Raw genomic sequence first — 8571 nt, 5'->3', positions numbered from 1 at the left:
CTACCCGTCCTGCCCCCCCCAGAGCCCGCCTGGGCGACGCTGCCTCTCCGGGGGCTCTTTGCCCCTGGCCCCCCAACGGCTGCTGCTCGCTGCCCCCTCCCGCGGCTGGGCGTGGGGCCCGAACCGCGTCTCCTCCCCCGCCCCCCCCCGGTGGATCAGTTACACGCAGCTGGCACAGGTGTGGGGCGCCCTTCAGACTCGCTCCAGCGACAAGGGCCAGACGCAGGGAGCAGCAGGGAAACATGCAGCCATCTTGGGCTCAGGCGGACAAAGAGCTGCCTTCTCCACCCTCCGTCCCCTCCCCGCGTGCGGCCCCCGTTCCCCCCCGCGGCTCGAACTAGCCTCGCCACCATCCCTGTCCAGCCACCCCCCCCCCCCAACCTTCTACCCCCGCTGCTCCTGCAGCGTCGCGTCCGGGCCGCCGCAGCCCGACTCCTAACTAAACCTTCGCAGCCATTTGCCCTGGCTTTTATAGGCGGCTGGCGGCCAATCATCAGCGAGCGGAATCCCTCTCCGGCCGGTGATGTGAGCCTAGGCCTGCGCGCCTGCGCAGTGATAGGGCAGCGTGTGTGGGGGGGTGGGAGGGAGGAGTGAAAGGGGAGGAGGGAGCAGCTCACAGGAACCCTCCAAAAAAAAGATGGCGGCGGGCTCGGATCTGCTGGATGAGGTTTTCCTGAACACGGAGGTGGATGAGAAGGTGGTGAGCGACCTGGTGGGCTCCCTGGAGTCCCAGCTGGCGGCCTCCGGCCATCACCACCAGCACCACAAGGCGCAGGAGCCCCTCAGGGCCGCTGGGGGGCTGCTGGGGAACCATGTTGTGAGCAGCAGTAGCAGCAGCAGCCCTAGCCCTAGCCCTGGAGGAGTAGTAGTAGGAGGCAATGCTAATGTCCAAACAGAGAGCAGCAGCAGCAGCAGCAAGATGGGACTCAGTGCCCCAGAGATCACAAAAGCAGGTAACCTGGGCAGGGGTGGGGGGCTCTCTGGGAAAGGGGCCTCCCCTCCCCCCACTCCCAAGCTCTGACTGCCTCCCTCCCTTACTGCTTTCCCCCCTTTTCCCTCTCTCCTCCTCCTTGTTGTTGTGGCAAGAGCTGGAGTGCAAGGGGTGGTATAAATCCTATTGGGGAGAGCCCCCCCGACACCAGGCCCTTTAGTATATGTCTGACTGTGCTCCTCCTCCCTCTCCTTGCTCCTGGGGTGTAGATGAGGTGTTTCTTGTCATATGGGGATACTGCCCCCCATGATGGAGCCATAAACAGACACTGATGGCTTATCAGTCTCTCTTTTTTTTCCCCTTACCTTGTTGCTGGAATGTAAAAGGGTGCTATTAATCATAGGGTCAAGGGGGGTGGGACCAGTGGGGGGTAACTATCTCTTTGGTAATAGCTTTCCCCCAGTTTGTTTGAATGTTCCTCTGCCTTCCCTGTTGCTGGTATACATTGGATTGTGGGGTTTATTGGGGGGGATTCCCACTTAATAGTGCCTTCCAATCTCTGTCTGAGTGCTCCTTCCCCTCCCCCTTCTCTGTTGCTGAAGTGCAAAGGGGTGTTATTAATCATGACACCCGTTTCCTGTAGAGGAGGAAGTGAGGAGGGATTTCAAGGGAAAGAAGCCCCTAAAAATGCCTCCCTCCATATCTATCTGGATATTCCCCCTTGCCCCTCTTGTAGCAGGAGCTTGGAGGGGGCATTCAACACCTTTCATTCCTCTTTTTTCCTCAAGGGGGTGTTGTGGCAACATAAGGTCCTAGTATTGGGGGGAGGATTCAGGGCACAACTCCTAACCTCCTTCTTAGAATGTCTTCTCTATATCTATCTGTGAACGTTTGCCCCCTTGATGGAGGAGCTGGGTTATAAGGGAATGATGTTAATCGTAATATTAGGTCTCACTTTGAGAATGGGTGGGAGGTTGTTTTTAGGGAAGGGAAAAATATCCTTATCTGCCCACTATCTATCTGTGATTCTGGTTTCTCCCCTCCCCTCCCACTTTTCTCTGCTTCTTGTTGCTGAAATGTAAGAGGATGCTGACATTAATAATAGCAGGTCTGTAATGAGGATCTTACAGGAGGGTCCTCTTAGCTACTGAGACACACATTATAAGGGTTATCTGTGACAGCTCCCTTCTCATTTCTCTTTCCTTAATTCAGGACCTGGACTGCCAAGCTGGTGTTAATCATGATACCAGGCCTCATTAAAGCGGGATGAGGAGGTCTCAGGGCAGGAGGCCACATTGTAGTGTCCTCAGTGTCCAAGTCTGTTTTCTCCCCATATTTTTCTTTATGGTTGTGGGAGCTTGAGGAGCAGAATCACAACAGCAGGCCCTGGTATGGACGAAGTCCTCTTATGGCAACTTTTTCTTTGTCAGATTGACAGCTCTCACCCCCTACTTTTTACACTGTTGTACTAGTTGAACTCCATGATACTACTAGGTTCTACTATAGGAGATGAAAGGATTGGGGGTAGAGTGTGCAAGGTATAGAGGGCATAGAGAGAACTCTTTACTGATGTCTTCCCCACTCTTCTCCTCCCCCCACCCCCACCCCGTTGCAGGAACTGGAGTGCAAAGGATGTTGTTAAACATAATGTCAGGCCCTGGAATCGGGGAGAGAAGGAAGTGTAGGGAAAAGAAGCACCCTCAACCCCCTTTATTGTCCAGATCCTATCTTGTTGTGTGTCTATCTTCCCTTTTTTCTCTTGTTCAAGGGGGTGCTATAATTAATATCACTGCTGCCAGGTGTCAGTATGGGAAATAAATGGGCCTCAGGGTAACCTCTTTACACAGAGGAAGAGGACTTGTATTTTCAACCCCTTTTTTCTTGTCTCAATGCATGCAGTATGGGGGGTGAAGAAGGATTGGGAGGGTGGAGGAGCACACTCCCTCTACATTTGTTTTCCCCTCCTGCACATTCTCTCCTTTGAACCTTGTTGTTGTTTCAGGAGCTGGAGGAGTGCAAGGGGGCGTTATTAATCATAACACCAGGTCCCAGAGTTCAGCTCTGGATGGAGTCACTACAACCAGCACCAGCACCACCACCGCAGCAGCAGCAGCAGGAGGAGGATCTGAAGCTGCTGCTGCTCCAGGGACCCTCAGTCAGGGCAAATCAGTGGTTATCAGTACCATGGCAACTGCCTTATCCACCAGGAATGGCAAAATTGGGACCACAACGGTGCAAACTTTGAATGGGAGTAACGTGGTGATGAACTCTCACCATTCGGGAAGTGCTGCTTTCTCTGGGACTCCTGCAACTGCTAATCCTGCTGCTGCACCTGCTGTTGCCCCTCTAGTTAACAATGGACCTGGATCTGTGGGGAAAGGAAATACAGTTAATGCTGTTTTGCCATCAGCTTCTAACACTGTCATCCAGACTTCTTTCCTCAGCACTGCTGTGTCCTCCGCCTCCTCCTCATCACCCACAGTAATCTCTTCGCAACCGCCACCAAGCATTGTAGGTGGGGGGCCTACTGTAGCACTGGTGAGGCCACCAATTCACACAGCAGGACCCACGGTTGCTGCAGCTGCTGCAGCCACCCAGAATGGGAGCAATACTGTGATCAATTCAGCCATCGGTGTGGGGAGTTTTCCTGCTGTTGCTGCAGTCACTGTGGGTTCTGGAGTTTCCCTCCAAACATCACTTGTGAACAGCCAGCCTGGTTCCAGTGTGCCGGCAGCACCCACCACACAGGTCATCAAATCGGAGTCTCCTAAAACTATAGTGCATGCAGTATCCCAGCAGCAGACACTAGTTGCTAGTGGCCAGCCCAGTACTACAGGGGGTAATATGATAATTGGGCAAACTATGCAAGCTGGGCTCTCCAATGTGGCCCCCAATCCCGGTGGGATACCTCCTGCAGCTCCTGGTACCCCTACAGGAATGGTTAAGGGCACTGCCAGTACAGTGGCACAAAGTCTGCCAAGGACTCCAACAGCAACTACAAGTGGTATCAGAGCAACTTTAACTCCTACAGTTTTAGCACCTCGTCTGCCTCAGGCACCTCAGAATCCAACTAATATTCAGAACTTTCAGTTACCACCAGGTAAGTAAAGACTAGAGATTTTTATTTTGTGGCTGTATATGTTGTTGAGAGTAAGATTTATAATTAATATATCTAGATTTAGTTGTAAATCATGGGGAAGCTCTTATTCTCAGATATCACTTGCTTTGGGACAGTGGCATGGGATGTGGCATGATTTTTATGCTGTTTCAGGTGAAAAAGGCATGTTGACACAGAATTATTTTAGAAATCTTACTATTGTTTAGATTTTCCTTTTTACTAAAATGCAAGTGTGAACAAAGCTGCAAACCAACACAAATGTGATTAAAATGCTATTTTAATGCACCTTGCTGTTTCATTTTCACATGATGAATTTTGACTTTAAAGCAGTTTTGTCAGTAATTCATCTAACCTAGCATGCTGCTCTTTTCCCTGTCCCTGTATGCCCCCCCTGTACCATACAAGGAGCATTGCTTGGTAGTGCAGCAGCAGGTACAGCATAAGGAGAGAAGCTGCCTTCTTTTACCATAAATACATTAAAATAACATTAGAAATCTGAGTTATGCTCTCAAATTTGGAGCTCGTGATGATCTTTTATCACTGGACCTTCAATACAAAGGCAATCTTACTCTGTCCTTACCTTACCCTGTTGTGTCTAGGGTTGCAGCGCCTGTAGTAAACTAACATCACGCTTAGTCAGGGAACCAAGCCCTAGACCAGTAGGGAGTGAGTTAAAGGCAGAATAAAAAAAGCCTTCTGTTCTGAGAACTGGTCTATGCTCTGTCAAATATCCTTGATTTTTTTTTTTTTGTCGTTTTGCTAGGTGATATTACTATACAAAGAACAGCCAATTAAATTTTATTATTACTACCTAATGAAATCAATGGTGTGCATATGCAATTCATTTCAATAGGTTTTAGAGTAGTAAACATGATATCTGTTGAAACTATTACCCAACCTTAGATTGATGCACTTATTACTAAGATACCAGCAACCATATCTTACTGTACACTGTTTCTGTATAGTAACTCCATTTATAGTATGTGACACTGCATGGTTCAGTTACGTCTGTCAAACATTCTGAATATTTAAATCACAACTGGGATATTAAAAATCTACATTTTTCTTGCATAGAAAGATATTGCCTGGCAAGAATAATTCATATGCTGAAGTTTCAAAACTGTTTTTAAATTTATCAAAAAGTCTTAAACCCTTGAAATCCCTGTTTTTAAGTTGGAGCCTGTTTTTTTTGTTTGTTTTTTAAAAACTAAACTAAAAATGCATCATACGTTCCAGGATTTGAAGATGTTCTCTTGCTACAATATTAATCAAATTGCCCTTATGGTTTGCAGTTGATGTTAGTAACATTTAGATATATAGCTCCATAGTGGCAATATGACAATACTACATAGTATAGCTAATTATGGAAGATATCTACTGGACATGATCAGCAGTTTCTAATAAAGTGTTTTTAAACCACTAACATTTTTATCAACTTACTAAAATGTGCCCCATTTACCAACAAGGGCCCAATCTTTATGGTTGAGCATGCATAAGTTACTCCTGTGCATGGTCCCAGTGAAATCAAAGTAGTGCTTTGTAGGATCTAACCTTTAATTTTTAGGATTAAGTCCTTTACATTTAAATATGACTAAAATCTCAAAAGAACTATATTTTTGGTCTGTGACTCCATATAGCATGCCTTTTTAAAACAGAAAAATGTACATTTCCAGTAGAAATCTAGCACTTGGAAACTGGCCTGGATTTGATATATATATTTTTTTTAATAGTTGTGATATTCGAGACTATTCGGAGTGAGGCAATTATATTTTTAGGTGACAAAGTTTCAACAGAACTCAGCTCTCACTTAAGCACTTAAATGAAATGGTCAGATTTTCACAAGAGCTCAGTGCTCAGCAGCTTCAGTTGAGCACACTGGGAGCTGCTGGAGGCTGAGCTGTTTTGAAAATCTCGTCGCAGTTACGGGTGCTGAGTACTTCAGAAAATCTAACCCTAGATGTTTAGGGTTCTCCCTCTCTTCCTCAATATCCACTTAAGTGCCATTAACTTTAATGGAGTTTACATGTATGTATGAGGGGAGAATAGACTAATACAAAAACATAATGAATTAATTGACAGGGTGACCAAATTTTCAAAGGAAGTTTTACCCATCTGTCAAGTTGTACCAGCAAAGTTTGTACATTCAAGTTTTTGCACGTACAAAACCTCAGATTAGTCTCTGCAAGCAACCTTTGCATGTAAAAATTGGAGAGCTGTATGCTAATACAGTTTGCTCATGCAAATCTGAGGAGTTTATGCATGATATAACTAGAGAACAAAAGCTGAATGTGCAAACAGTAGTGTGCACAGAGTAACAACAATTTAGCATCCACTTTTGAAAAATTTGCCTGTTGTGTAGCACAGTGGCTTTCAACCTTTCCAGACTACTGTACCCCTTTTAGGAGTCTAATTTGTCTTGCATACCCTCTAGTTTCACCTCACTTAAAAACTATTTGCTTACAGAATCAAACAAAAAAATACAAGTGTGTCACAGCACATTGTTACTGAAAAATTGCTGCTTTTCTTATTTTTACTATGTAATTATAAAATCAATTGGAATATAAATATTGTACTTACATTTCAGTGTATACTATATACTGCAATATAAACAAGTCGTATGAAATTTTAGTTTTTACTGACTTCGCTAGTGCTTTTTATGTAGGCTGTTGTAAAACTAGGCAAAAATCTAGATGAGTTGATGTACCCCCTGGAAGACCTCTGTGTACCTCTGGGGCACATGTACCCCTGGTTGAGAACCACTGGTGTAGCATATATTCTGTATTTATTTTCCAAACAAAAATAAATTAGTTGTTTAATTTCCAGTCCCCACCCCCAAATGTCCAATTGCTTTTCCACATAAATGACACTGAATATAAAAATGTCAATATTTTTATTAACCTGGGGCTTTACAAAAAGATTCTTTAAAAAAGTGTTTTTTGAGGTAGTCTCTCTTTACCTTTACAAACAGTTTAGTTGATTTACACTTCTTAAAATATATTGCTTCTAGAGTGTCACCTGTATGGTGAATCAATTTTTAGCTAGATAGAATTTAAAATGGCCAAATTAGAAATGTGTGAAAGCAGCGAGATTAATTGTTGTGGTGCTATTGAGTTCTGCCACATTATTAATTGTTTTTCCCCTCCCCAAGGAAACCGGGTTATCAACGTTCATTTTGGTTAATAATGGATTCATTTTTGTTTTACCAAAATCTTAGGAGGGTGGGAGAAGTGTGTGTATAATATATATACACAATGTGTGTATGTATATGTAAGCAGTATATCTGCACTTTGTCTCTTCTCCAGCAGCCCAGATTTGTAACTTGTAGCCTGAACATTTGGAGCACTGCTATACAATTCCAAAACTTTGCCTAAAAGACCATCTTTTTGGCTTTAGCAGAGATGCTGAAAATACTCTTGAATTGACTTTAGAAAGGATGATTCTGTCAAGTATGCAACGAGTTTATTTAAAGATGACTTATTTTGATTCATAGTGCATTTTATGAAGTTATCGTATGTTTTTAACTACTTGCATTGTTCTGAAGTAAATAGTGTGAGGAGATCTTTTATGCACTCATCTGGTAATAGCTGGGACAATTGATATTAAAACATCATGACAGTTGGCAGTTGTTTCAGATACACAGAAAAGTATCTTAGTTGCTCATAGATGGAACAGAAGTCCGCAAGTAGAACAGAACTATGCAGCATACATGAGATGGTAAAAAGTGACCAGAAGTTATAATTGGCAGGTGCTGCAAGTGTTTTTTTTAATGATTTTCACACTTCTATAAATTTTATTCCCCCCTCCCCTCCCCCAAAGTTAGTTTTAGGATTAGCACAGCAGTATTTTCAATTGCACCGGTATATAACCGGTTCTCAAAACTGGCCACAACTGAAATCTACAATCTTCTTACCATAACTGTATTGTCAGCCTTGAGAATTTAACAAAAAACAAAACTACTCTGTTCTGCTATCTTCTTATGGCATTATAATAAAGTGTCTTAGGCTACGTCGACACTATGCGCTAGGGACGTGGTTCCCAGCTCACAGGTATGTACTCGCAGTAGCTCAGTGACAGCTAGCACCGGTGTAATAAATGAAAGTGTAGCTATGGTAGCACGGGCAGTAGCAGCGGTGGTCCAGCTTAGCCATGCTGAGTATGTATTCACAGGGTTCAGACGGGTTTGTATGTAGCACAGCTAAGGCTAGGTCTACACTACCCGCCTGAATTGGCGGGTAGAAATCGATCTCTCAGGAATCGAATTATCGCGTCTTGTCGGGACGTGACAGTCGATTCCCGAATCGACGCTCTTACTCCACCAGCGGAGGTGGGAGTAAGTGCCGTCGACAGGGAGCTGTGGAGGTCGATTTTGCCGCCGTCCTCACAGCGGGGTAAGTCGGCTCCGATGGGTCGAATTCAGCTACGCTATTCGCGTAGCTGAATTTGCGTATCTTAAATCGACCCTCCCCCCCCCGTAGTGAAGACCTGCCCTAAGCCGTGCTCCTGCTGCCCGTGCTACCATGAC

At 45.0% G+C, this 8571-nt stretch overlaps 1 protein-coding gene across 2 annotated transcripts in view; it reads left to right on the top strand.

Annotated features, from left to right (window-relative positions):
- The first annotated feature begins 157 nt into the window (after window positions 1-157).
- TAF4 (TATA-box binding protein associated factor 4) overlaps window positions 158-8571 on the top strand; it is a 64727-nt gene continuing 56313 nt past the window's right edge. The window contains exons 1-2 of one of the 2 annotated variants that reach the window (XM_005302928.5): window positions 158-953; window positions 2934-4031. In XM_005302928.5, coding sequence (XP_005302985.1) covers window positions 638-953; window positions 2934-4031 — 1414 coding nt within the window. In that variant the 5' untranslated portion in view covers window positions 158-637. Of the gene's footprint in view, window positions 954-2143; window positions 2321-2933; window positions 4032-8571 lie in introns of those variants that run through there. The other variant, XM_042858411.2, reaches the window with a different exon arrangement.

The sequence above is a fragment of the Chrysemys picta genome, chromosome 13, assembly GCF_011386835.1.
Source record: "Chrysemys picta bellii isolate R12L10 chromosome 13, ASM1138683v2, whole genome shotgun sequence".
Lineage (NCBI taxonomy): Eukaryota > Metazoa > Chordata > Testudines > Emydidae > Chrysemys > Chrysemys picta.
The sequence above is the reverse complement of the archived record's forward strand: the minus strand, read 5'-3'. Positions and strand labels throughout refer to the sequence as shown.